This window comes from Tympanuchus pallidicinctus, unplaced genomic scaffold (genome assembly GCF_026119805.1).
Source record: "Tympanuchus pallidicinctus isolate F22 unplaced genomic scaffold, pur_lepc_1.0 scaffold48, whole genome shotgun sequence".
NCBI lineage: Eukaryota > Metazoa > Chordata > Aves > Galliformes > Phasianidae > Tympanuchus > Tympanuchus pallidicinctus.
Window position 1 is genome coordinate 527196 of NW_026294767.1, and position 26352 is coordinate 553547.

The following is a 26352-nucleotide window of genomic DNA, read 5'->3' on the forward strand; positions in this document are numbered from 1 at the left end:
CCAGCCAAAGGAGGGACGGCCACTCACCCTTTTCCCAAGCTGAGCCAGGAAGCAGTGGTGGATACTGGTGCTCACACAGGGCAGTGCTTTTATGGGGGCTGGTGAAGACGGGGAGGAGCTGGCTGTGGTGGGGGCACGTGGCTATCAGTAGCCAAACCCCAATCTCCCACGTGCGTACCATGGGTCTGTTTAGCTGACGCTGTTTCCTCAGCAGCCCCCACCCGCTCACTCAGCCCCTACAATTAGCCTGCTTGGTAGCTGGCAAGCCCTCTGCTGATGGGCAAATTAGGCCTGCTGCCCTCTCATCCTTGGCCTGTGTAAGATGGGATGGCGGGGTGCATAACAAATGCTGAGTGGCAGTTCCTTGCATGCCACAGCTCTTGCCCAAGGGCTTGCTTTTGCTGTGTCCTCATGGCAGCTGTGCAGAGCCTCAGGGATGAGCCGGGCACAGCACTGGGCAAGTGGAAGGTATTTCCCAGGCCACCTGCATGCCAGCATCTGAGTGACAAATGCATTGCAGTTGTTATCTGCAGATGGGTGAGGTAAAGTGACACCAAATCAAAAGCACTTCTCTCGGTCATTGCCTGCTCAGCACCCCACATTTGGCCTATGGAGCAGAAAGAAGAAGGAAGGCGGGCAAGTGGCCTGTTCTGGTCTGACCATGGGCTGCTGAGTCAGGAGGGCAGGAGTAGGCCAGCCTGGCTTCAGCCTCAGGGAGTGACACCTCTGCCCATTGGCCCAGAGGCTGATGAGCCAAGGCCCAGCCTGGATAAAAGCTGGGACTGAGGGGAGCTCTCCCAAGCACTGCTCTGGCCTCCTTCTCCTTGGGAACAGGGTAAGTCCAAGAGCACTTCTCCTGTCCTTCACTAAGGGCAGCTTCAGGCCCCTGTGCCTGAGCTGTTGCCATCTGCTGCTGTGTGACACTGTCTGCCCTCTTGCAGAGCTCCATCCCATCACACCAAGATGTCTTGCTATGACCTGTGCCCACCAAAAACCAGCGTCGCCGTGCCCCAGCCCATCGCTGAGAGCTGCAACGAGCTGTGCGCGCGCCAGTGCCCCGACTCGACGGCCTTCATCCAGCCACCGCCCGTCGTCGTCACCTTCCCCGGCCCCATCCTCAGCTCCTTCCCCCAGCAAGCCGTGGTGGGCTCCTCCGGAGCACCCGCCTTTGGCGGCTCCCTGGGGCTGGGGGGCCTCTACGGCGCCGGGGCCACTCAGGGCTCGGCTGGCCTCTGCACCTTTGGCAGACCCTACGCTTCTCCTGCCTGCAGCCCCTGCGCCTTGCCCCGCTACAGCAGGAAGCTCTGGGACACCTGTGGGCCCTGCTAAACTCAGGCCCTGCCTGCTCCCTCCAACACTAGCATCCACTCATTCCTGAATGCCTGGGCCTGGAGTGTTGAGGAGTGCTGAGCATCTCCAGCTGCCACTGAGGCCTGAGCCACTGGCAGTGCTGGCACCTTTGCTTGCTTTGCCCTCATCTCCTCCCCATTTCTCTTCTTCCATGGACTTCAACCTGAATCTGACCTGACTTTTTTTCTCCGTCCCCATCTGCAGCTGATCTGGGAACAATAAAGTTTTCCTGCATTCACAAATATCTTCTCCCTCTCTTTGTTGTTTCAAAAGTGTTCCGGATGGTTTTGTGATAGCCGGGGTATATAAAATCATGATGATATGTGTCCCAACTCCTCTTAAAATGGTGTGGTTGTGAGGATTGGATATGGCAGAGAATGCCTTTTGGTGGGCTGCAGAAGCTGTGGAAGGAACAGAGAGCAGGATGGTGCTGACCGTGCTCCCTTGCCCATCCTCCTCAGCTCTGCAGTGGCACCAGCTCTGCCAAGTCATGCTGCTCTGTAGGAGCACCTCTTGAGCTCAGGCTCAAAGCTCAGGGGAGGCTGGAGTGTGGCCATTGGCAAATACTGCCTTTGATTAATGCACTGCCAGTTCCTGGCTGGAATACAGCCTTACAGAAATGCACGTGTGCAGGTGGCCACAAAAGTGACGCTTGAGGTAGCCATGTGCTCTGAGGCTGTGATTGTTGGGAATGTGGATGGCATCAGCCATTACCTGGAAGCAGGCTGAGCATGGATCACCTGTCTTGATCTTTCTGGTATCAGGATGTGCTGCCAGCCATTCACAAGTCAGCGTGCTGGTGGCAAGTGAATTAAACTCACCAGTGGTATCAAAGCAGATGTGCTGGGATCACAGGATAGATGGTGAGCACTTGTTCTAGAACGGGGTGAATCACTGGATCTAATACTTAGCAGCAGAGCGGCCCATGTTGGGCTGGGTTGTGTCAGGCTCTGATCCCTCTGTTATCAGAGGTGTCTCTGGAGTCATTGTTTTCCTCTGAGGAATGAGTGAGTCACTTGTGATCTTGTGAAAAAGTCTTGATCTAGGCTACGATTGAACGCATTTGAGGAAGAATACAGCCTGAAGAGGAGAAGATCCAGGTGACAGAAGTTTTGCAGTAAAGGTAGCAAGAAATATCTGCTACTGACCAGAAGCATTTTTGACTGTATCCTTTCTAGTGAGTTAGAGATTGAATTCAGTATTTAGCTATGACAAGTGGTGGGATGTGAGGGAATGGCTTAATGCTTCAGGAGAGGAATTTTAACTAATTACGCCATTAGGAATAGTCTCTCCAATGAGAAGATGGACAAGTCCAGATACTCGCCAAGAAGGTAGTGTGGTCAGTGTTCAGGAAGAAAGTTTGAATCTGTGGTGTCAGGTGTTGGACTCTTTATCTTCAGGATGCATTCCCTTCTAATTCATGACCCCTTATGATTGTCCATAGGGGCTGTTGGCAACACAGCTTGAGCACGCAGTTGGAGGGGATGATTTCAACAGGTTCTCTAACAGATCAGGCTGTCCCTACATATGGAGGGGGTATGGAAGTGATATTGGTGAGGCCATGAGAGGTGGGGAAAATCCTCAGGAGAGAGGATGGCAGTTCCCAGATGCCGTGTGGCTGCATTTCCTGCTGGTCAGGCAGCAGCCTATACTCAGACAAGTCTCATCAAGATGGACAATAGAAAACTGTGAGCCGAGCTGGCATCGCCCACGGCTTTGGAAACACAGCCTGGCTCATCAGGGAGCTGAGAGCCTGTTCTGGGCCAGATGTAGGGACCATGTGTGGGAGAAGGGAGTTCTGGAGCCTCCACTGTACCCAAGGAGAAAATCCCAAAGTACAAACATACAATGCAAGCTTCTTTTATTTTAAAGACAGGAAAGGACACAACGTCAAAGACATGCTGCAATATTAGGCAGGATGTAGGTGCCTGGGCCTTGAGGACCAGTGTTTCGTGAGCCATCTGCAAGGCAGTGGCCAGCACAGGGCCCAGTTCAGGGCCGTAAAAGACAAAATGGACATCAGAAATCAGCACAGAGGATGAGGAAGGAGGAGGTGAGGAGTCTTGCATCTGGGTTTAGCAGGGTCCACAGGTGTCCCAGAGCTTCCTGCTGTAGCGGGGCAAGGCGCAGGGGCTGCAGGCAGGAGAAGCGTAGGGTCTGCCAAAGGTGCAGAGGCCGGCCGAGCCCTGAGTGGCCCCGGCGCCGTAGAGGCCCCCCAGCCCCAGGGAGCCGCCAAAGGCGGGTGCTCCGGAGGAGCCCACCACGGCTTGCTGGGGGAAGGAGCTGAGGATGGGGCCGGGGAAGGTGACGACGACGGGCGGTGGCTGGATGAAGGCCGTCGAGTCGGGGCACTGGCGCGCGCACAGCTCGTTGCAGCTCTCAGCGATGGGCTGGGGCACAGCAACGCTGGTTTTTGGTGGGCACAGGTCGTAGCAAGACATCTTGGTGTGATGGGATGGAGCTCTGCAAGAGGGCAGACAGTGTCACACAGCACCAGATGGCAACAGCTCAGGCACAGGGGCCTGAAGCTGTCCTTAGTGAATGACAGGAGAAGTGCTTTTGGACTTACCCTGTTCCCAAGGAGAAGGAGGCCAGAGCAGTGCTTGGGAGAGCTCCCCTCAGTCCCAGCTTTTATCCAGGCTGGGCCTTGCTCATCACCCTCTGGGCCAATGGGCAGAGGTGTCACTCCCTGAGGCCAAGGCCAGCTTGGCCTGCTCCTGCTCTCCCTGAGTCAGCAATCGCTGACTGGACCAGTACAGGCCCCTTTACTGCCTGCCCTCTTCTTTCTGCTTTGTATGCCAAATACATGGCGCTGAGTAGACTATGTCAAAGAGGTGTGCCTGTGATTTGTTATTCCATCACCTCACCCATCTGCAGATAACAACTGCAGTGTGTTTGTCACTCAGATGCTGCAGAGTGGGGGGCGTGGGCCACACCTTCTCCTTTTCTAATGTTGCTATCCGGCTCCTCCCTGAGGCTCTGCACAGCTGGCATGAGCACACAGCAAAACCAAGACTCTGGGGAAGTCCTGTGACTTGCAGAGCACAGCCACTCAGCCTTTGTAATACTCCCTGCCCTTTTACAGAGGCAGAGAATGAGAGGGCAGTGGGCCTAATTTGCCCATTAGCAGAAGGCTGGCCAGCATCTCAGAAGGCCAATTGCAGGGGCTGAGAGAGCAGGTGGAGGCTGCCAAGGATATAGTGTCAGCAAAACAGCCCTGTGTCACACAGGAAGCTGACTGGGGTTTGGCTGCTGAGAGCCACATGCCCCCATCGCAGTCAGCTCCTCCCCATGCTTACTGGCCCTCATAAAAGTTTGGTCCTGGGTGAGCAACAGCATCCATTGCTCTAGCCTGGCTCAGCTTGGGAAAAGGGTAAGTGGCTGTGCTTCACGGACAGGGGTTGGAGTAGGGTACTTGGGCAGGAGACCAGATTCCTGGGTGGTGGCTGTGGCCCTGCAACAATAGAGGATGCTCTGGCCCTGTGGCGTGCAGGAAAGACCCATGTCATGGAAGCTACTCTGTCAGGGCATCTCCTCACTCACAGCTCCACTTTTTGCAACTGTGCTTTGCAGGGAAATCTCTTTTCACACCAAGATGTCTTGCTACGACCTGTGCCCACCAAAAACCAGCGTTGCTGTGCCCCAGCCCATCGCTGAGAGCTGCAACGAGCTGTGCGCGCGCCAGTGCCCCGACTCAACGGCCTTCATCCAGCCACCGCCCGTCGTCGTCACCTTCCCCGGCCCCATCCTCAGCTCCTTCCCCCAGCAAGCCGTGGTGGGCTCCTCCGGAGCACCCGCCTTTGGCGGCTCCCTGGGGCTGGGGGGCCTCTACGGCGCCGGGGCCACTCAGGGCTCGGCCGGCCTCTGCACCTTTGGCAGACCCTACGCTTCTCCTGCCTGCAGCCCCTGCGCCTTGCCCCGCTACAGCAGGAAGCTCTGGGACACCTGTGGGCCCTGCTAAACCCAGATGCAAGACTCCTCACCTCTTCCTTCCTCATCCTCTGTGCTGATTTCTGATGTCCATTTTGTCTTTTACGGCCCTGAACTGGGCCCTGTGCTGGCCACTGCCTTGCAGATGGCTCACAAAATACTTGTCCTCAAGGCCCAGGCACCTACATCCTGCCTAGTATTGCAGCATGTCTTTGATGTTGTGTCCTTTCCTGTCTTTAAAATAAAAGAAGCTTGCATTGTATGTTTGTACTTTGGGATTTTCTCCTTGGGTACAGTGGAGGCTCCAGAACTCCCTTCTCCCACACATGGTCCCTACATCTGGCCCAGAACAGGCTCTCAGCTCCCTGATGAGCCAGGCTGTGTTTCCAAAGCCGTGGGCGATGCCAGCTCGGCTCACAGTTTTCTATTGTCCATCTTGATGAGACTTGTCTGAGTATAGGCTGCTGCCTGACCAGCAGGAAATGCAGCCACACGGCATCTGGGAACTGCCATCCTCTCTCCTGAGGATTTTCCCCACCTCTCATGGCCTCACCAATATCACTTCCATACCCCCTCCATATGTAGGGACAGCCTGATCTGTTAGAGAACCTGTTGAAATCATCCCCTCCAACTGCGTGCTCAAGCTGTGTTGCCAACAGCCCCTACGGACAATCATAAGGGGTCATGAATTAGAAGGGAATGCATCCTGAAGATAAAGAATCCAACACCTGACACCACAGATTCAAACTTTCTTCCTGAACACTGACCACACTACCTTCTTGGCGAGTATCTGGACTTGTCCATCTTCTCATTGGAGAGACTATTCCTAACGGCGTAATTAGTTAAAATTCCTCTCCTGAAGCATTAAGCCATTCCCTCACATCCCACCACTTGTCATAGCTAAATACTGAATTCAATCTCTAACTCACTAGAAAGGATACAGTCAAAAATGCTTCTGGTCAGTAGCAGATATTTCTTGCTACCTTTACTGCAAAACTTCTGTCACCTGGATCTTCTCCTCTTCAGGCTGTATTCTTCCTCAAATGCGTTCAATCGTAGCCTAGATCCAGACTTTTTCACAAGATCACAAGTGACTCACTCATTCCTCAGAGGAAAACAATGACTCCAGAGACACCTCTGATAACAGAGGGATCAGAGCCTGACACAACCCAGCCCAACATGGGCCGCGCTGCTGCTAAGTATTAGATCCAGTGATTCACCCCGTTCTAGAACAAGTGCTCACCATCTATCCTGTGATCCCAGCACATCTGCTTTGATACCACTGGTGAGTTTAATTCACTTGCCACCAGCACGCTGACTTGTGAATGGCTGGCAGCACATCCTGATACCAGAAAGATCAAGACAGGTGATCCATGCTCAGCCTCCTTCCAGGTAATGGCTGATGCCATCCACATTCCCAACAATCACAGCCTCAGAGCACATGGCTACCTCAAGCTTCACTTTTGTGGCCACCTGCACATGTGCATTTCTGTAAGGCCGTTATTCCAGCCAGGAACTGACAGTGCATTAATCAAAGGCAGTATTTGCCAATGACCACACTCCAGCCTCCCCTGAGCTTTGAGCCTGAGCTCAAGAGGTGCTCCTACAGAGCAGCATGACTTGGCAGAGCTGGTGCCACTGCAGAGCTGAGAAGGATGGGCAAGGGAGCGCGGTCAGCACCATCCTGCTCTCTGTCCCTTCCACAGCTTCTGCAGCCCACCAAAAGGCACTCTCTGCCATATCCAATCCTCACAACCACACCATTTTAAGAGGAGTTGGGACACACATCATCATGATTTTATATACCCCGGCTATCATAAAACCATCCGGAACACTTTTGAAACAACAAAGAGAGGGAGAAGATATTTGTGAATGCAGGAAAACTTTATTCTTCCCAGATCAGCTGCAGATGGGGATAGAGAAAAAAAGGCAGGTCAGATTCAGGTTGAAGTCCATGGAAGAAGAGAAATGGGCAGGAGATGAGGGCAAAGCAAGCAAAGGTGCCAGCACTGCCAGTGGCTCAGGCCTCAGTTGCAGCTGGAGATTCTCAGCACTCCTCAACACTCCAGGCCCAGGCATTCAGGAATGAGTGGATGCTAGTGTTGGAGGGAGCAGGCAGGGCCTGAGTTTAGCAGGGCCCACAGGTGTCCCAGAGCTTCCTGCTGTAGCGGGGCAAGGCGCAGGGGCTGCAGGCAGGAGAAGCGTAGGGTCTGCCAAAGGTGCAGAGGCCGGCCGAGCCCTGAGTGGCCCCGGCGCCGTAGAGGCCCCCCAGCCCCAGGGAGCCGCCAAAGGCGGGTGCTCCGGAGGAGCCCACCACGGCTTGCTGGGGGAAGGAGCTGAGGATGGGGCCGGGGAAGGTGACGACGACGGGCGGTGGCTGGATGAAGGCCGTCGAGTCGGGGCACTGGCGCGCGCACAGCTCGTTGCAGCTCTCAGCGATGGGCTGGGGCACGGCGACGCTTGTTTTTGGTGGGCACAGGTCGTAGCAAGACATCTTGGTGTGATGGGATGGAGCTCTGCAAGAGGGCAGACAGTGTCACGCAGCAGCAGATGGCAACAGCTCAGGCACAGGGGTCCTGAAGCTGCTCTTAGTGAAGGACTGGAGAAGTGCTCTTGGACTTACCCTGTTCCCAAGGAGAAGGAGGCCAGAGCAGTGCTTGGGAGAGCTCCCCTCAATCCCAGCTTTTATCCAGGATGAGGCATGGCTCATCAGCCTCTGGGCCAATGGGCAGAGGTGTCACTCCCTGAGGCCGAGGCCAGGCTGGCCTGCTTCTGCCCTCCCTGTGTCAGCATTCCTTGGCTGGACTTGCACAGGCCCTTTTACTGCCTGCCCTCTTTTTCCTGCTTTGTAGATAAACTATGCTGTGCCAAGTAGGCTATGACTGAGATAAGTGCCTTTGATTTGGTGTTTCATCACCTCACCTGTCTGCAGACAGCAACTGCAATGCGTTCGTCACTCAGACGCTGCTGAGCAGAGGCCTTGGAAAAACCGTCTACTTGCCATTGCTGTGATTCTGCTCATCCCTGATGCTCTGCACAGCTGGCATGAAGCCACAGGAAAACGAAGCCTCCAGGTAAGTGCTGTGGCATGCAAGGAACTGCCACTCAGCATTTGTCATGCACCGTACCCTCTTACACAGGCAGAGGATGAGAGGGCAACAAGCCGAATTTGCCCATTAGCAGAGGGCTTGCAAGCTACCAAGCAGAGTAATTGCAGGGGCTGAGTGAGGAGTTGGGGGCTGCCAAGTATACAGCATCAGCAAAACAGCCCCTTCGTTTGCCCAGTAGAGACTGAGGATCACCTGCTGATAGCCACGTGACCCCATCCGCGTCAGCTCCTCCCAGTGCACACAGGCACTAATAAAAGAGCAGCCCAGGGTGAGTGCTGGCATTCACCTCTCCAGCCTGGTTCAGCTCAGGAAAAGGGTGAGTGGATGAGCCTCCAACGGCAGGGGCTGGAGTGGGTCTCGATGACAGGAGAGCAGGGTGTTGTGGAGTGGCTGTGTTCCTGCAGCAGTGGCTGCAGTCCTGCTGAGTGCAGAGCAGTCCTTCAGCATGGGCTTGGCTCTGCCAGGGCATCTACTCACTAACAGCTCCCCTTTTTGCTACTGTGCATTGCAGGCTCAGCTCTCTCACACCAAGATGTCTTGCTACGACCTGTGCCCACCAAAAACCAGCGTCGCTGTGCCCCAGCCCATCGCTGAGAGCTGCAACGAGCTGTGCGCGCGCCAGTGCCCCGACTCGACGGCCTTCATCCAGCCACCGCCCGTCGTCGTCACCTTCCCCGGCCCCATCCTCAGCTCCTTCCCCCAGCAAGCCGTGGTGGGCTCCTCCGGAGCACCCGCCTTTGGCGGCTCCCTGGGGCTGGGGGGCCTCTACGGCGCCGGGGCTACTCAGGGCTCGGCCGGCCTCTGCACCTTTGGCAGACTCTACGCTTCTCCTGCCTGCAGCCCCTGCGCCTTGCCCCGCTACAGCAGGAAGCTCTGGAACACCTGTGGGCCCTGCTAACCCAGGTGCAAGACTCCTCTTCTCTTCCTTCCTCATCCTCTGTGCTGATTTCTGGTGCCCACTTTGTCTTTTATGGTATTGAACTGGGCCCTACTTTGCACTACAGTACATCTTTGATGTTGTGTCCTTTCCTGTCTTTACAATAAAAGTAATATGCATCCAATATTTGAATCTTGGGCTTTTCTTCCCGGGCACGATGGCTGTCCCAGTTCTCCCTTCTTCTCCTGCACGTGGTCACAGAATCACAGAATTTATTTATTTATTTCCCTGGAGAGCATCTGTACTTGTCCATCCTCTCATTGCAGAGACGGTTCCTAACACTATACTTAGGTAAAATTGCCTTCATGAAGACTTAACCCTTTCCCTCACACCCCATTCTTTGCCATAGCTCAACACCAAACTGAATTTCTAACAAATTATAGAGGGTACCGTCAAAAATGCTTCTGGTAAATAGCAGACATTTCTTATTATCTCCCCTTCTATCTTACTTTAAAGCTTCTGTCACTGAGATCTCCCGCTATTAAGGCCATAGACTTCCTAAACTGCATTCAATCGTAGCCTAGATTCAGACGTTCCCTCAAAGATCGCAAGTGACTCAATCAGTCCACAGAGGAAAAAGAGGATGCAGCGACGTCCCTGACCTCAGTGGGATCTGAGCTTCATGTCACACAGACCCACCTAGAACTCCCTGCTGCTAAGTATTAGATCCAGTGATTCACCCCGTTCTAGAACAAGTGCTCACCATCTATCCTGTGATCCCAGCATGTCCGCCTGGATGCCACTGATGACTTTGATTCACGGGACACCGGTAGGCTGACTTTGAATGGATGTCAGCACATCCTGATACCAGAAAGATCAAGACAGGTGATCCATGCTCAGCCTCCTTCCAGGTAATGGCTGATGCCATCCACATTCCCAATGATCACAGCCTCGGGGCACATGGCTACCTCAAGCTTCACTTTTGTGGCCCCCTGCACATGTGCATTTCTGTAAGGCTGTATTCCAGCCAGGAACTGGAAGTGCATTAATCAAAGGCAGTATTTGCCAGTGACCACACTCCAGCCTCCCCTCAGCTTTGAGCCAGAGATCATGCAGTGTGTCTACAGAGCAGCATGACTTGGCAGAGCTGGTGCCGCTGTAGAGCTGCGGAGGAAGGGAGGATGGACAAGGGAGCGCGGTCAGCACCAGCCTGCTCTCTGTCCCTCCCACAGTTTCACCAAAATGCCCCCCCTCCCATATCTACTGCAAACACTCCCACAGCACAAATGAAATCCTGGGATTCTCATCAGCAGGACATACCGTATCCAAACTCTCACAAAACAACCCGGTCCTTTTCAGAAACAACATGAAAGAGAGGGAGGAGGCATTTGTGAATGCAGGAAAACTTTATTGTTCCCAGATCAGATGGAGATGGCAATAGAGAAAAAAAGGCCGGTCAGATTCAGGTTGAAGTCCATGGAAAAAGAGGAATGGGCAGGAGATGAGGGCAAAGCAAGCAAAGGTGCGAGCACTGCCAGTGGCTCAGGCCTCAGTGGCAGCTGGAGATGCTCAGCACTCCTCAACACTCCAGGCCCAGGCATTCAGGAATGAGTGGATGCTAGTGTTGGAGGGAGCAGGCAGGGCCTGAGTTTAGCAGGGCCCACAGGTGTCCCAGAGCTTCCTGCTGTAGCGGGGCAAGGCGCAGGGGCTGCAGGCAGGAGAAGCGTAGGGTCTGCCAAAGGTGCAGAGGCCGGCCGAGCCCTGAGTGGCCCCGGCGCCGTAGAGGCCCCCCAGCCCCAGGGAGCCGCCAAAGGCGGGTGCTCCGGAGGAGCCCACCACGGCTTGCTGGGGGAAGGAGCTGAGGATGGGGCCGGGGAAGGTGACGACGACGGGCGGTGGCTGGATGAAGGCCGTTGAGTCGGGGCACTGGCGCGCGCACAGCTCGTTGCAGCTCTCAGCGATGGGCTGGGGCACGGCGACGCTGGTTTTTGGTGGGCACAGGTCGTAGCAAGACATCTTGGTGTGATGGGATGGAGCTCTGCAAGAGGGCAGACAGTGTCACGCAGCAGCAGATGGCAACAGCTCAGGCGCACTCCAGGCACAGGCCTGAGTCTGGAGAAGCATTGCTCTTGGACTTACCCTGTTCCCAAGGAGAAGGAGGCCAGAGCAGTGCTTGGAAGAGCTCCCCTCAGTCCCAGCTTTTATCCAGGCTGGGCCTTGGCTCATCAGCCTCTGGGCCAATGGGCACAGGTGTCACTCCCTGAGGCTGAAGCCAGGCTGGCCTGCTCCTGCCCTCCTGACTCAGCAGCCCATGGTCAGACCAGAACAGGCCACTTGTCCGCCTTCCTTCTTCTTTCTGCTCCATAGGCCAAATGCGGGGTGCTGAGCAGGCAATGACCGAAAGGAGTGCCTTTGATTTGGTGTCACTTTACCTCACCCATCTGCAGATAACAACTGCGATGCATTTGTCACTCAGATGCTGGCATGCAGGTGGCCTGGGAAATACCTTCCACTTGCCCAGTGCTGTGCCCGGCTCATCCCTGAGGCTCTGCACAGCTGCCATGAGGACACAGCAAAAGCAAGCCCTTGGGCAAGAGCTGTGGCATGCAAGGAACTGCCACTCAGCATTTGTTATGCACCCCGCCATCCCATCTTACACAGGCCGAGGATGAGAGGGCAGCAGGCCTAATTTGCCCATTAGCAGAGGGCTTGCCAGCTACCAAGCAGGCTAATTGTAGGGGCTGAGTGAGCGGGTGGGGGCTGCTGAGGATACAGCATCAGCTAAACAGACCCATGGTACGCACGTGGGAGATTGGGGTTTGGCTACTGATAGCCACGTGCCCCCACCACAGCCAGCTCCTCCCCGTCTTCACCAGCCCCCATAAAAGCACTGCCCTGTGTGAGCACCAGTATCCACCACTGCTTCCTGGCTCAGCTTGGGAAAAGGGTGAGTGGCCATCCCTCCTTTGGCTGGTCCTTGGGCGGATCACTGGGGCAGGGGAGCAGGATGCTGTGGGGGTAACTACGGACCTGCAACAACGACAGGGGCGAAGGCCCTGCTGCATGTAGAGCAGTCCCTGGTCACTCACTTGGTTCTGCTAGGGCATCGCCAACATTATAGCTCCTCTTCTTGTGGCTTTCATTGCAGGCTCAGCTCTCTCACACCAAGATGTCTTGCTACGACCTGTGCCCACCAAAAACCAGCGTCGCCGTGCCCCAGCCCATCGCTGAGAGCTGCAACGAGCTGTGCGCGCGCCAGTGCCCCGACTCGACGGCCTTCATCCAGCCACCGCCCGTCGTCGTCACCTTCCCCGGCCCCATCCTCAGCTCCTTCCCCCAGCAAGCCGTGGTGGGCTCCTCCGGAGCACCCGCCTTTGGCGGCTCCCTGGGGCTGGGGGGCCTCTACGGCGCCGGGGCCACTCAGGGCTCGGCCGGCCTCTGCACCTTTGGCAGACCCTACGCTTCTCCTGCCTGCAGCCCCTGCGCCTTGCCCCGCTACAGCAGGAAGCTCTGGGACACCTGTGGACCCTGCTAAACCCAGATGCAAGACTCCTCACCTCCTCCTTCCTCATCCTCTGTGCTGATTTCTGATGTCCATTTTGTCTTTTACGGCCCTGAACTGGGCCCTGTGCTGGCCACTGCCTTGCAGATGGCTCACGAAACACTGGTCCTCAAGGCCCAGGCACCTACATCCTGCCTAATATTGCAGCATGTCTTTGACGTTGTGTCCTTTCCTGTCTTTAAAATAAAAGAAGCTTGCATTGTATGTTTGTACTTTGGGATTTTCTCCTTGGGTACAGTGGAGGCTCCAGAACTCCCTTCTCCCACACATGGTCCCTACATCTGGCCCAGAACAGGCTCTCAGCTCCCTGATGAGCCAGGCTGTGTTTCCAAAGCCATGGGCGATGCCAGCTCGGCTCACAGTTTTCTATTGTCCATCTTGATGAGACTTGTCTGAGTATAGGCTGCTGCCTGACCAGCAGGAAATGCAGCCACACGGCATCTGGGAACTGCCATCCTCTCTCCTGAGGATTTTCCCCACCTCTCATGGCCTCACCAATATCACTTCCATACCCCCTCCATATGTAGGGACAGCCTGATCTGTTAGAGAACCTGTTGAAATCATCCCCTCCAACTGCGTGCTCAAGCTGTGTTGCCAACAGCCCCTATGGACAATCATAAGGGGTCATGAATTAGAAGGGAATGCATCCTGAAGATAAAGAATCCAACACCTGACACCACAGATTCAAACTTTCTTCCTGAACACTGACCACACTACCTTCTTGGCGAGTATCTGGACTTGTCCATCTTCTCATTGGAGAGACTATTCCTAATGGCGTAATTAGTTAAAATTCCTCTCCTGAAGCATTAAGCCATTCCCTCACATCCCACCACTTGTCATAGCTAAATACTGAATTCAATCTCTAACTCACTAGAAAGGATACAGTCAAAAATGCTTCTGGTCAGTAGCAGATATTTCTTGCTACCTTTACTGCAAAACTTCTGTCACCTGGATCTTCTCCTCTTCAGGCTGTATTCTTCCTCAAATGCGTTCAATCGTAGCCTAGATCCAGACTTTTTCACAAGATCACAAGTGACTCACTCATTCCTCAGAGGAAAACAATGACTCCAGAGACACCTCTGATAACAGAGGGATCAGAGCCTGACACAACCCAGCCCAACATGGGCCGCGCTGCTGCTAAGTATTAGATCCAGTGATTCACCCCGTTCTAGAACAAGTGCTCACCATCTATCCTGTGATCCCAGCACATCTGCTTTGATACCACTGGTGAGTTTAATTCACTTGCCACCAGCACGCTGACTTGTGAATGGCTGGCAGCACATCCTGGTACCAGAAAGATCAAGACAGGTGTTGCATGCTCAGCCTCCTTCCAGGTAATGGCTGATGCCATCCACATTCCCAACAATCACAGCCTCAGAGCACATGGCTACCTCAAGCTTCACTTTTGTGGCCACCTGCACATGTGCATTTCTGTAAGGCCGTTATTCCAGCCAGGAACTGACAGTGCATTAATCAAAGGCAGTATTTGCCAATGACCACACTCCAGCCTCCCCTGAGCTTTGAGCCTGAGCTCAAGAGGTGCTCCTACAGAGCAGCATGACTTGGCAGAGCTGGTGCCACTGCAGAGCTGAGAAGGATGGGCAAGGGAGCGCGGTCAGCACCATCCTGCTCTCTGTCCCTTCCACAGCTTCTGCAGCCCACCAAAAGGCACTCTCTGCCATATCCAATCCTCACAACCACACCATTTTAAGAGGAGTTGGGACACACATCATCATGATTTTATATACCCCGGCTATCACAAAACCATCCGGAACACTTTTGAAACAACAAAGAGAGGGAGAAGATATTTGTGAATGCAGGAAAACTTTATTCTTCCCAGATCAGCTGCAGATGGGGATAGAGAAAAAAAGGCAGGTCAGATTCAGGTTGAAGTCCATGGAAGAAGAGAAATGGGCAGGAGATGAGGGCAAAGCAAGCAAAGGTGCCAGCACTGCCAGTGGCTCAGGCCTCAGTTGCAGCTGGAGATTCTCAGCACTCCTCAACACTCCAGGCCCAGGCATTCAGGAATGAGTGGATGCTAGTGTTGGAGGGAGCAGGCAGGGCCTGAGTTTAGCAGGGCCCACAGGTGTCCCAGAGCTTCCTGCTGTAGCGGGGCAAGGCGCAGGGGCTGCAGGCAGGAGAAGCGTAGGGTCTGCCAAAGGTGCAGAGGCCGGCCGAGCCCTGAGTGGCCCCGGCGCCGTAGAGGCCCCCCAGCCCCAGGGAGCCGCCAAAGGCGGGTGCTCCGGAGGAGCCCACCACGGCTTGCTGGGGGAAGGAGCTGAGGATGGGGCCGGGGAAGGTGACGACGACGGGCGGTGGCTGGATGAAGGCTGTCGAGTCGGGGCACTGGCGCGCGCACAGCTCGTTGCAGCTCTCAGCGATGGGCTGGGGCACGGCGACGCTGGTTTTTGGTGGGCACAGGTCGTAGCAAGACATCTTGGTGTGATGGGATGGAGCTCTGCAAGAGGGCAGACAGTGTCACGCAGCAGCAGATGGCAACAGCTCAGGCACAGGGGTCCTGAAGCTGCTCTTAGTGAAGGACTGGAGAAGTGCTCTTGGACTTACCCTGTTCCCAAGGAGAAGGAGGCCAGAGCAGTGCTTGGGAGAGCTCCCCTCAATCCCAGCTTTTATCCAGGATGAGGCATGGCTCATCACCCTCTGGGCCAATGGGCAGAGGTGTCACTCCCTGAGGCCGAGGCCAGGCTGGCCTGCTCCTGCCCTCCTGACTCAGCAGCCCATGGTCAAACCAGAACAGGCCACTTGTCCGCCTTCCTTCTTCCTTCTGCTCCATAGGCCAAATGCGGGGTGCTGAGCAGGCAATGACCGAGAGGAGTGCCTTTGATTTGGTGTCACTTTACCTCACCCATCTGCAGATAACAACTGCAATGCGTTTGTCACTCAGATGCTGGCATGCAGGTGGCCTGGGAAATACCTTCCATTTGCCCAGTGCTGTGCCCGGCTCATCTCTGAGGCTCTGCACAGCTGCCATGAGGACACAGCAAAAGCAAGCCCTTGGGCAAGAGCTGTGGCATGCAAGGAACTGCCACTCAGCATTTGTTATGCACCCCGCCATCCCATCTTACACAGGCCGAGGATGAGAGGGCAGCAGGCCTAATTTGCCCATTAGCAGAGGGCTTGCCAGCTACCAAGCAGAGTAATTGCAGGGGCTGAGTGAGGAGTTGGGGGCTGCCAAGTATACAGCATCAGCAAAACAGCCCCTTCGTTTGCCCAGTAGAGACTGAGGATCACCTGCTGATAGCCACGTGACCCCATCCACGTCAGCTCCTCCCAGTGCACAAAGGCACTAATAAAAGAGCAGCCCAGGGTGAGTGCTGGCATTCACCTCTCCAGCCTGGTTCAGCTCAGGAAAAGGGTGAGTGGATGAGCCTCCAACGGCAGGGGCTGGAGTGGGTCTCGATGACAGGAGAGCAGGGTGTTGTGGAGTGGCTGTGTTCCTGCAGCAGTGGCTGCAGTCCTGCTGAGTGCAGAGCAGTCCTTCAGCATGGGCTTGGCTCTGCCAGGGCATCTACTCACTAACAGCTCCCATTTTTGCTACTGTGCATTGCAGGGAAATCTCTTTTCACACCAAGATGTCTTGCTACGACCTGTGCCCACCAAAAACCAGCGTCGCCGTGCCCCAGCCCATCGCTGAGAGCTGCAACGAGCTGTGCGCGCGCCAGTGCCCCGACTCGACGGCCCTCATCCAGCCACCGCCCGTCGTCGTCACCTTCCCCGGCCCCATCCTCAGCTCCTTCCCCCAGCAAGCCGTGGTGGGCTCCTCCGGAGCACCCGCCTTTGGCGGCTCCCTGGGGCTGGGGGGCCTCTACGGTGCCGGGGCCACTCAGGGCTCGGGGGGCCTCTGCACCTTTGGCAGACCCTATGCTTCTCCTGCCTGCAGCCCCTGCACCTTGCCCCGCTACAGCAGGAAGCTCTGGGACACCTGTGGGCCCTGCTAACCCAGGTGCAAGACTCCTCTCCTCTTCCTTCCTCATCCTCTGTGCTGATTTCTGGTGCCCACTTTGTCTTTTATGGTATTGAACTGGGCCCTGCTTTGCACTACAATACATCTTTGATGTTGTGTCCTTTCCTGTCTTTACAATAAAAGTAATATGCATCCAATATTTGAATCTTGGGCTTTTCTTCCCGGGCACGATGGCTGTCCCAGGGCTCCCTTCTTCTCCCGCACGTGGTCACAGAATCACAGAATCTCAGAATTTATTTATTTATTTCCCTGGAGAGCATCTGTACTTGTCCATCCTCTCATTGGAGAGACGGTTCCTAACACTATACTTGGGTAAAATTGCCTTCATGAAGACTTAATCCTTTCCCTCACACCCCATTCTTTGCCATAGCTCAACACCAAACTGAATTTCTAACAAATTATAGAGGGTACCGTCAAAAATGCTTCTGGTAAATAGCAGACATTTCTTATTATCTCCCCTTCTATCTTACTTTAAAGCTTCTGTCACTGAGATCTCCCGCTATTAAGGCCATAGACTTCCTAAACTGCATTCAATCGTAGCCTAGATTCAGACGTTCCCTCAAAGATCGCAAGTGACTCAATCAGTCCACAGAGGAAAAAGAGGATGCAGCGACGTCCCTGACCTCAGTGGGATCTGAGCTTCATGTCACACAGACCCACCTAGAACTCCCTGCTGCTAAGTATTAGATCCAGTGATTCACCCCGTTCTAGAACAAGTGCTCACCATCTATCCTGTGATCCCAGCATGTCCGCCTGGATGCCACTGATGACTTTGATTCACGGGACACCGGTAGGCTGACTTTGAATGGATGTCAGCACATCCTGATACCAGAAAGATGAAGACAGGTGTTGCATGCTCAGCCTCCTTCCAGGTAATGGCTGATGCCATCCACATTCCCAACAATCACAGCCTCAGAGCACATGGCTACCTCAAGCTTCACTTTTGTGGCCCCCTGCACACGTGTATTTCTGTAAGGCTGTATTCCAGCCAGGAACTGGCAGTGCATTAATCAAAGGCAGTATTTGCCAATGGCCACTCTCCAGCCTCCCCTGAGCTTTGAGCCTGAGCTCAAGAGGTGCTCCTACAGAGCAGCATGACTTGGCAGAGCTGGTGCCACTGCAGAGCTGAGGAGGATGCGTAAGGGAGCACGGTCAGCACCAGCCTGCTCTCTGTTTCTTCCACAGCTTCTGCAGCCCACCAAAAGGCATTCTCTGCCATATCCAATCCTCACAACCACACCATTTTAAGAGGAGTTGGGACACACATCATCATGATTTTATATACCCCGGCTATCACAAAACCATCCGGAACACTTTTGAAACAACAAAGAGAGGGAGAAGATATTTGTGAATGCAGGAAAACTTTATTGTTCCCAGATCAGCTGCAGATGGGGATGGAGAAAAAAAGGCAGGTCAGACTCAGGTTGAAGTCCATGGAAGAAGAGAAATGGGCAGGAGATGAGGGCAAAGCAAGCAAAGGTGCCAGCACTGCCAGTGGCTCAGGCCTCAGTGGCAGCTGGAGATTCTCAGCACTCCTCAACACTCCAGGCCCAGGCATTCAGGAATGAGTGGATGCTAGTGTTGGTGGGAGCAGGCAGGGCCTGAGTTTAGCAGGGCCCACAGGTGTCCCAGAGCTTCCTGCTGTAGCGGGGCAAGGCGCAGGGGCTGCAGGCAGGAGAAGCGTAGGGTCTGCCAAAGGTGCAGAGGCCGGCCGAGCCCTGAGTGGCCCCGGCGCCGTAGAGGCCCCCCAGCCCCAGGGAGCCGCCAAAGGCGGGTGCTCCGGAGGAGCCCACCACGGCTTGCTGGGGGAAGGAGCTGAGGATGGGGCCGGGGAAGGTGACGACGACGGGCGGTGGCTGGATGAAGGCCGTCGAGTCGGGGCACTGGCGCGCGCACAGCTCGTTGCAGCTCTCAGCGATGGGCTGGGGCACGGCGACGCTGGTTTTTGGTGGGCACAGGTCGTAGCAAGACATCTTGGTGTGATGGGATGGAGCTCTGCAAGAGGGCAGACAGTGTCACGCAGCAGCAGATGGCAACAGCTCAGGCACAGGGGCCTGAAGCTGTCCTTAGTGAAGGGCAGGAGAATTGCTCTTGGACTTACCCTGTTCCCAAGGAGAAGGAGGCCAGAGCAGTGCTTGGGAGAGCTCCCCTCAATCCCAGCTTTTATCCAGGCTGGGCCTTGGCTCATCAGCCTCTGGGCCAATGGGCAGAGGTGTCACTCCCTGAGGCTGAAGCCAGGCTGGCCTGCTCCTGCCCTCCTGACTCAGCAGCCCATGGTCAGACCAGAACAGGCCACTTGTCCGCCTTCCTTCTTCTTTCTGCTCCATAGGCCAAATGCGGGGTGCTGAGCAGGCAATGACCGAGAGGAGTGCTTTTGATTTGGTGTCACTTTACCTCACCCATCTGCAGATAACAACTGCAATGCGTTTGTCACTCAGATGCTGGCATGCAGGATGCCTGCGCCAGACCTTCCATTTGCCCAGTGCTGTGCCCGGCTCATCCCTGAGGCTCTGCACAGCTGCCATGAGGACACAGCAAAAGCAAGCCCTTGGGCAAGAGCTGTGGCATGCAAGGAACTGCCACTCAGCATTTGTTATGCACCCCGCCATCCCATCTTACACAGGCCGAGGATGAGAGGGCAGCAGGCCTAATTTGCCCATCAGCAGAGGGCTTGCCAGCTACCAAGCAGGCTAATTGTAGGGGCTGAGTGAGCGGGTGGGGGCTGCTGAGGATACAGCGTCAGCTAAACAGACCCATGGAACGCACGTGGGAGATTGGGGTTTGGCTACTGATAGCCACGTGCCCCCACCACAGCCAGCTCCTCCCCGTCTTCACCAGCCCCCATAAAAGCACTGCCCTGTGTGAGCACCAGTATCCACCACTGCTTCCTGGCTCAGCTTGGGAATACGGTGAGTGGCCATCCCTCCTTTGGCTGGTCCTTGGGCGGATCATTGGGGCAGGGGATCAGGATGCTGTGGGGGTAACTAGGGACCTGCAACAACGACAGGGGCGAAGGCCCTGCTGCATGTAGAGCAGTCCCTGGTCACTCACTTGGTTCTGCTAGGGCATCGCCAAAATTATAGCTCCTCTTCTTGTAGCTTTCATTGCAGGCTCAGCTCTCTCACACCAAGATGTCTTGCTACGACCTGTGCCCACCAAAAACCAGCGTCGCCGTGCCCCAGCCCATCGCTGAGAGCTGCAACGAGCTGTGCGCGCGCCAGTGCCCCGACTCGACGGCCTTCATCCAGCCACCGCCCGTCGTCGTCACCTTCCCCGGCCCCATCCTCAGCTCCTTCCCCCAGCAAGCCGTGGTGGGCTCCTCCGGAGCACCCGCCTTTGGCGGCTCCCTGGGGCTGGGGGGCCTCTACGGCGCCGGGGCCACTCAGGGCTCGGCCGGCCTCTGCACCTTTGGCAGACCCTACGCTTCTCCTGCCTGCAGCCCCTGCGCCTTGCCCCGCTACAGCAGGAAGCTCTGGAACACCTGCGGGCCCTGCTAAACCCAGATGCAAGACCCTTCACCACTTCATTCCTCATCCTCTCTGCTAATTTGTAAGGCCCACTGTGTCTTTTACAGCCCTGAACTGGGACCTGCGCTGTCCACTGACTTGAAGATGCCTTCGGAAACACTTCTTTTGAAGCCCTTTGCACTACTTCCTGCCTTGGACTCTAGTATGTCTTTGATGTTGTGTCCTTTCCTGTCTTTACAATAAAAGTAATATGCATCCAATGTTTGAATCTTGGGCTTTTCTTCCCGGGCGCGATGGCCGCCCCAGGGCTCCCTTCTGCCACGCATGGTCCCTCGGTCTGGCCCAGAACAAGCTCTCAGCCGCCTGCCAAGACTGGCTGTGTTTCCACTGGTCAAAGGCCCTGGCCACACCAGCTCCGGCTCACACTCTACTGTTGCCCATCTGCACAAGCCCTGCCTGAATGCCGGATTCTCCCTCTCCAGCAGGAAATGCAGCCCCAGGGTATCTGAGAACTGCAGTCCTCCCTCCTGCCGATCCTCCCCAGCTCCCATGGCCTCAGCAATATCCCCTCCATGCCCAATCTGAAGGGGCAGACTAAGTTGTGAGGCAACTTCTAGAAAATCATCCTCTGCAAGTGCGTGTTCAAGCTGTTCTGCTGACAGCCACTACAGACAATTATTGGGAATCATGAATTAGAAGGGATTCCGTTCTGAAGATAAAGGCTCCAGCACCCGACAGCACAGTTTGAAACTTTCTTCCTGGACATGGACCATACTATTTCTCTGGAGAGCATCTCTGCTAATCTCAATGCAGAGATTAGTCCTTACAACATAGGTACAATTCTTCTCATGAAGTATTAAGACTTTCCCTCACCCTCCATCATTTACACAGCTAAACACTGAGCTGAATTTCTGACAAATAAGAGAGTATGCAGTCAAAAATGCGGTACTTCTACAGCGCAGCGCAACTGGCAGAGCAGGCCCACTGCAGATCTGCGGAGGAAAGGCAAGGGAGTTTGGTCAGCACCGTCCTCCTCCCTGTTCCTTCCACAGCTCCCAAAGCCTGACCAAAAGAACCCCTCTGCCATATTTACTTTCAACACTCCCACAATACTAAGCAAAACGTGGGTCCCTCATCAGCAGAATTTACCCGACCGCAGCCTTCACAAAACAACCCGGTACTTATTTGAAACAACAACAAAGAGAGGGAGAAGGCATTTGTGAATGCAGGAAAACTTTATTGTTCCCAGATCAGATGGAGATGGGGACAGAGAAAAAAAGGCAGGTCAGACTCAGGTTGAAGTCCATGGAAGAAGAGGAATGGGCAGGAGATGTGGGCAAAGCAAGCAAAGGTGCCAGCACTGCCAGTGGCTCAGGCCTCAGTGGCAGCAGGAGATGCTCAGCACTCCTCAACACTCCAGGCCCAGGCATTCAGGAATGAGTGGATGCTAGTGTTGGTGGGAGCAGGCAGGGCCTGAGTTTAGCAGGGCCCACAGGTGTCCCAGAGCTTCCTGCTGTAGCGGGGCAAGGCGCAGGGGCTGCAGGCAGGAGAAGCGTAGGGTCTGCCAAAGGTGCAGAGGCCCCCTGAGCCCTGAGTGGCCCCGGCGCCGTAGAGGCCCCCCAGCCCCAGGGAGCCGCCAAAGGCGGGTGCTCCGGAGGAGCCCACCACGGCTTGCTGGGGGAAGGAGCTGAGGATGGGGCCGGGGAAGGTGATGACGACGGGCGGTGGCTGGATGAAGGCCGTCGAGTCGGGGCACTGGCGCGCGCACAGCTCGTTGCAGCTCTCAGCGATGGGCTGGGGCACGGCGACGCTGGTTTTTGGTGGGCACAGGTCGTAGCAAGACATCTTGGTGTGATGGGATGGAGCTCTGCAAGAGGGCAGACAGTGTCACGCAGCAGCAGATGGCAACAGCTCAGGCGCACTCCAGGCACAGGCCTGAGTCTGGAGAAGAATTGCTCTTGGACTTACCCTGTTCCCAAGGAGAAGGAGGCCAGAGCAGTGCTTGGGAGAGCTCCCCTCAATCCCAGCTTTTATCCAGGATGAGGCATGGCTCATCAGCCTCTGGGCCAATGGGCAGAGGCGACACTCCCTGATGCCGAGGCCAGGCTGGCCTGCTCCCGCTCTCCCTGTGTCAGCAGTCCCCGGCTGGACCAGGACAGGCCCCTTTACTGCCCTCCCTCCTCTTCCTGCTTCATGGACTGACCGTGTAGTGCTAAGCAGAATGACTGAGAGGAGTGCCTTTGATTGGGCATTCCGTCACCTCGCGCCTCTGCAGATAACAAGAAAGGAGTATTTGTCACTCAGACGCTGGCATGCAGGATGCCTGGGCCAGACCTTCTCCTTACCCAGTGCTGTGACCCTGCTCCTCCCTGAGGCTCTGCACAGGTGGCATGTGGACACAGCAAAACTATGACCCTGGGCAAGTGCTGTGGCATGCAAGGAACAGCCACTCAGCATTTCTCACCCTCCCTTCCCTCTTATGCAGGCACAGGATGAGAGGGCAGCAGGTCTAATTGGTCCATTAGCAGAGGGCTGGCCAGTGTCCCAGCAGGGTAATTGTAGGTGCTGATGGAATGGGTGGGGGTAGCCAAGCAAACAAGATCAGTAAAACAGCCCCATGGAACGCACATGGGAGATTGGGGTTTGGCTGCTGATAGCCATGTGCCCCCAAGCTCCTCCCCATGTTCACCAGCCCCCATAAAAGCACTGCCCTGTGTGAGCACCAGCATCCACTGCTTCCTGGCTCAGCTTGGGAAAAGGGTGAGTGACTGGCCCTCCTTTGGCTGGCACTGGAGTGGGTCTCCTTGGCAGGAGAGCAAGATGCTGTGGGGTGGCTATGGCCCTACAACAGTGACGGAGGCTATGGACCTGCTGCATGTAGAGCAGTCCCTGGTCACTCACTTGGTTCTGCTAGGACATGGTCTCTCTCCTAATTCCTTTGGTGGCTTTGCATTGCAGGCTCAGCTCTCTCACACCAAGATGTCTTGCTACGACCTGTGCCCACCAAAAACCAGCGTCGCCGTGCCCCAGCCCATCGCTGAGAGCTGCAACGAGCTGTGCGCGCGCCAGTGCCCCGACTCGACGGCCTTCATCCAGCCACCGCCCGTCGTCGTCACCTTCCCCGGCCCCATCCTCAGCTCCTTCCCCCAGCAAGCCGTGGTGGGCTCCTCCGGAGCACCCGCCTTTGGCGGCTCCCTGGGGCTGGGGGGCCTCTATGGCGCCGGGGCCACTCAGGGCTCGGCCGGCCTCTGCACCTTTGGCAGACCCTACGCTTCTCCTGCCTGCAACCCCTGCGCCTTGCCCCGCTACAGCAGGAAGCTCTGGGACACCTGTGGGCCCTGCTAGATCTGTCCTTGCAGCTCTTTTATCTGGCACACACCATACTTATTAGGGGTATTCAAGTTCAATGCCGACATTGGTATTTTGTAATATGTTTTTTTGTTCCTTTCTGCATATTTTTCTGTGACTCCTCTTTCATCAGTTTTTATCGTAAAATGGTCTTTATTACTTCTTGTATATCTGTTAATATTTAATGTAGTGTATTTTTTTCTTTTTTTTTTTTATTCCTCTTTGTATTGCACACTGTATTTATCTGTGCTTGAGTTTTACACTGTCTTTTGCAAGCACAGAAATTATATGCTTCTCTCACTGTTTTTGTTGTCATTCTCTTTGTTTCCTGTATTATGCTTTATTCCATTGTTATTATTATTATATCTCTTCTGCGTTAAATTTTTTGCCTTATTTTGCTTTCCCATGCATAGCCTTCTTATGTTGTCATGTCTTTATACCTTTTATTTTATTGGACAAAATATTTCACCACATACCATTTTCTCTCTATATTTTCAGATATTTTCCTCTATTCTATATTCTCCCCTAATAAACACTTCATCACTCATTTCATGTTTTATGAGTTGCTTTGAGACAGTAATATATTTGCAGACTGCTGTCATAGCCTGTTTTTAAGACATTCATAGCCTGTTTTTAAAACATCACCTGTCAACTCTTTAAATCTCACTCCCGTAAAATTCACCTTAATGACTTTATCTTTCCTGGTTGCTAGAAAACCTGTAGAGACACTGGAAAGAATGGAAGTTTTTATTGCAGGCTCCAGGTTACTACTGAAGATGTCTGCAGACATATTGGGAAAGGGGTAGACTGCCTCGATGAGACGAAAGGGAAAGCAGGGCAGGGACAGGGCTGACCAGCCCCGGCGGCTACAAACCTGGCTCTGATATGATGAGAGATAAGCCTCCCTATTCAGCCTGATGCTATTACTCACCACTTAGACATGTGCATTGCATTATGACGAAACAGTTCACTTGCATAAATAGTTAGTCACTGCTTCTAAACTGCTTTGATATCCTTTGTTCCTGACAAGCTTGAGAAAAGCTGCAGTAATTGTTTGTTCCCATGGGAACCCCCAAAAGGCATTTTACAATTAGAAGAGCATTTAAATGACAGTGTTATTAAGCTCAGATAGAGCTAGCAAGTGAAGAGAGTAAATAGCGATCTTTGATGTGGGAAGGGTTTGTTGATTAGATAAAGAGTAATGACAAGCAACTTGTTCTGATTGTAGACATAGTGGTAAACTTAGGCAAGGACGTCATATTTAGAGACTGGATGAAATACAGATCACAGTAATTCACCTCCTGTGCCGGGATAACCACAGGAGTCCAAGGGACAAAGGAAAAGCAGTGAGGCTCACATGCAACACCACAGGGCTTTATTGAGACACAACAGCATAGCAGGCAGTTACAGAAACTCAAGGTGGTCCAAGGGAAAATTATCAACACAGGGACTGCACTGAGGCTACAGTACCCTGCTCAGGATCCAGGGGACAGCGGAGGTGGAAGGAAGATGCAGGGAACACCAAAGCTGCAGCCAGGGCTCATGGTAGCACAGGTGAGTGAGGCGTGGGGCACACAGCATGCTCCCGTCCCCATGCTGGGACAGCTGATGGGTGCTGCCAGTCCCCTCAGCTCCTGCTCCATGTCCATCTGCTGCAGTCCGTGCTTCAGGGCTGTCTCTGGCTCTGGGCATCATGGCACTGGCTTTAGAATGCTCCGCAGCTCCCGCGGCGGGATCTGCCCCACCGCTGGGCACCAGGGAGGGAATAGCCAGCACCGCAGGAAGAGAGGCCAGAGCTGTAGGACCTGCCACAACTGCCAAAGCCACTGGAGCCATACTGGCCCCCATAGCCCAGGGAGCCCCCGTAGCTCATGTCATCCCCATAACCCAGGCAACTCCCATAGCCCTGGGATCCTCCATAGCCCCCCAGACCAAAGGAGCCCCCAGAGCCCTGGGATCCTCCATAGCCTCCCAAACCAAAGGAGCTCCCAGAGCCCCGGGATCCTCCATAGCCTCCCAAACCAAAGGAGCCCCCATAGCCCCGGGATCCTCCATAGCCTCCCAAACCAAAGGAGCTCCCAGAGCCCCAGGATCCTCCATAGCCTCCCAAACCAAAGGAGCTCCCAGAGCCCAGGGAGCTCCCATAGCCCCGGGAACCCCCCAAGCCAAAGGAGCTCCCATAACCTCGAGACCCTCCCAGACCGAAGGAGCCCCCAGAGCCCAGGGAGCTCTGAGAGCTAAAGGAGCCCCCCATTCCGACTGGGCCTGACGATCCAACAATGCTCTCCTGAGGAAAAGAAGTGAGCACGGGGCCGGGGACTGTCACCACCACTGGTGGAGGCAAGATCACTGCTCTGGAGTCGGGGCACTGCTGCACACATGGCTCATTGTAGCTCTCGGCAATTGGCTGAGGGCAGCTCACCCCATAGGGTCTGCAGGACTCCATGCAGCTAGACATCCTTCTTGGGGTCGTTATGAGTCTGCAACAGACAGCACAAAGTGGATTTTCATTGTAGACTGTGGTGCTTGCTTTATGCTTAATGGATGTCATCACTTCCCAGAATTATTCTTCTAAAGCAAACCTACATCTAGTCGTGTCAGCCACATCCTAGACTCTGCTTACTGTCAGGAAACTCTAAATGCCATGTTTAGACTCAGAGATGTAATGAATCCTACACATAATATTACTGCTTTTGCTTCAATCATAACTAATCTAATTTATATGA

General features: G+C 54.7%; 7 protein-coding genes and 7 pseudogenes across 8 annotated transcripts; 7 read left to right on the forward strand and 7 right to left on the reverse strand.

The window, feature by feature from the left end:
* Positions 1-179: 179 nt before the first annotated feature.
* LOC128090594 (scale keratin-like) lies at positions 180-1329 on the forward strand (annotated as a pseudogene).
* Positions 1330-3425: 2096 nt separating this feature from the next.
* LOC128090596 (scale keratin-like) lies at positions 3426-4158 on the reverse strand (annotated as a pseudogene).
* A 483-nt stretch (positions 4159-4641) lies between these two features.
* LOC128090567 (scale keratin-like) lies at positions 4642-5479 on the forward strand (annotated as a pseudogene).
* On the forward strand, positions 4708-16785 carry LOC128090557 (scale keratin-like). Of its 2 annotated transcripts, none has more exons than XM_052702952.1 (2): positions 4708-4723; positions 16398-16785. In XM_052702952.1, the coding sequence occupies exon 2, from the start codon at positions 16420-16422 to the stop codon at positions 16783-16785; it is 366 nt and encodes a 121-aa protein (XP_052558912.1). In that variant the 5' UTR covers positions 4708-4723; positions 16398-16419. The 2 variants fall into 2 exon arrangements, with proteins under 2 accessions (XP_052558912.1, XP_052558913.1); XM_052702953.1 differs by lacking the exon at positions 4708-4723 and adding an exon at positions 12199-12214.
* On the reverse strand, positions 7406-7983 carry LOC128090553 (scale keratin-like; annotated as a pseudogene).
* On the forward strand, positions 8914-9288 carry LOC128090566 (scale keratin-like). Its single transcript, XM_052702962.1, has one exon. The coding sequence runs from the start codon at positions 8923-8925 to the stop codon at positions 9286-9288; it is 366 nt and encodes a 121-aa protein (XP_052558922.1). The 5' UTR covers positions 8914-8922.
* Positions 10915-12226, reverse strand: LOC128090597 (scale keratin-like; annotated as a pseudogene).
* Positions 12416-12802, forward strand: LOC128090561 (scale keratin-like). Its single transcript, XM_052702956.1, has one exon. The coding sequence runs from the start codon at positions 12437-12439 to the stop codon at positions 12800-12802; it is 366 nt and encodes a 121-aa protein (XP_052558916.1). The 5' UTR covers positions 12416-12436.
* Positions 14897-15474, reverse strand: LOC128090554 (scale keratin-like; annotated as a pseudogene).
* Positions 16786-18415: 1630 nt separating the features above from the next.
* On the reverse strand, positions 18416-19336 carry LOC128090598 (scale keratin-like; annotated as a pseudogene).
* A 597-nt stretch (positions 19337-19933) lies between these two features.
* LOC128090625 (scale keratin-like) lies at positions 19934-20308 on the forward strand. The gene has a single exon (XM_052703044.1). The coding sequence runs from the start codon at positions 19943-19945 to the stop codon at positions 20306-20308; it is 366 nt and encodes a 121-aa protein (XP_052559004.1). The 5' UTR covers positions 19934-19942.
* Positions 20309-21567: 1259 nt separating this feature from the next.
* LOC128090620 (scale keratin-like) lies at positions 21568-22140 on the reverse strand. The gene has a single exon (XM_052703032.1). It carries the CDS (start codon positions 22121-22123, stop codon positions 21758-21760), a length of 366 nt encoding a protein of 121 aa, XP_052558992.1. The 5' UTR covers positions 22124-22140; the 3' UTR covers positions 21568-21757.
* Positions 22141-23242: 1102 nt separating this feature from the next.
* On the forward strand, positions 23243-23811 carry LOC128090632 (scale keratin-like). Its single transcript, XM_052703057.1, has one exon. It carries the CDS (start codon positions 23258-23260, stop codon positions 23621-23623), a length of 366 nt encoding a protein of 121 aa, XP_052559017.1. The 5' UTR covers positions 23243-23257; the 3' UTR covers positions 23624-23811.
* A 1520-nt stretch (positions 23812-25331) lies between these two features.
* On the reverse strand, positions 25332-26072 carry LOC128090599 (scale keratin-like). The gene has a single exon (XM_052702998.1). It carries the CDS (start codon positions 26070-26072, stop codon positions 25332-25334), a length of 741 nt encoding a protein of 246 aa, XP_052558958.1.
* Positions 26073-26352: the final 280 nt, after the last annotated feature.

Excerpts from the sequence above, each read along its gene's own strand:
- LOC128090557 (XM_052702952.1), top strand. The coding sequence starts at position 16,420 with ATGTCTTGCTACGACCTGTGCCCACCAAAAACCAGCGTCGCCGTGCCC.
- LOC128090632 (XM_052703057.1), top strand. The coding sequence starts at position 23,258 with ATGTCTTGCTACGACCTGTGCCCACCAAAAACCAGCGTCGCCGTGCCC.
- LOC128090566 (XM_052702962.1), top strand. The coding sequence starts at position 8,923 with ATGTCTTGCTACGACCTGTGCCCACCAAAAACCAGCGTCGCTGTGCCC.
- LOC128090561 (XM_052702956.1), top strand. The coding sequence starts at position 12,437 with ATGTCTTGCTACGACCTGTGCCCACCAAAAACCAGCGTCGCCGTGCCC.
- LOC128090620 (XM_052703032.1), bottom strand. The coding sequence starts at position 22,123 with ATGTCTTGCTACGACCTGTGCCCACCAAAAACCAGCGTCGCCGTGCCC.
- LOC128090599 (XM_052702998.1), bottom strand. The coding sequence starts at position 26,072 with ATGGAGTCCTGCAGACCCTATGGGGTGAGCTGCCCTCAGCCAATTGCC.
- LOC128090625 (XM_052703044.1), top strand. The coding sequence starts at position 19,943 with ATGTCTTGCTACGACCTGTGCCCACCAAAAACCAGCGTCGCCGTGCCC.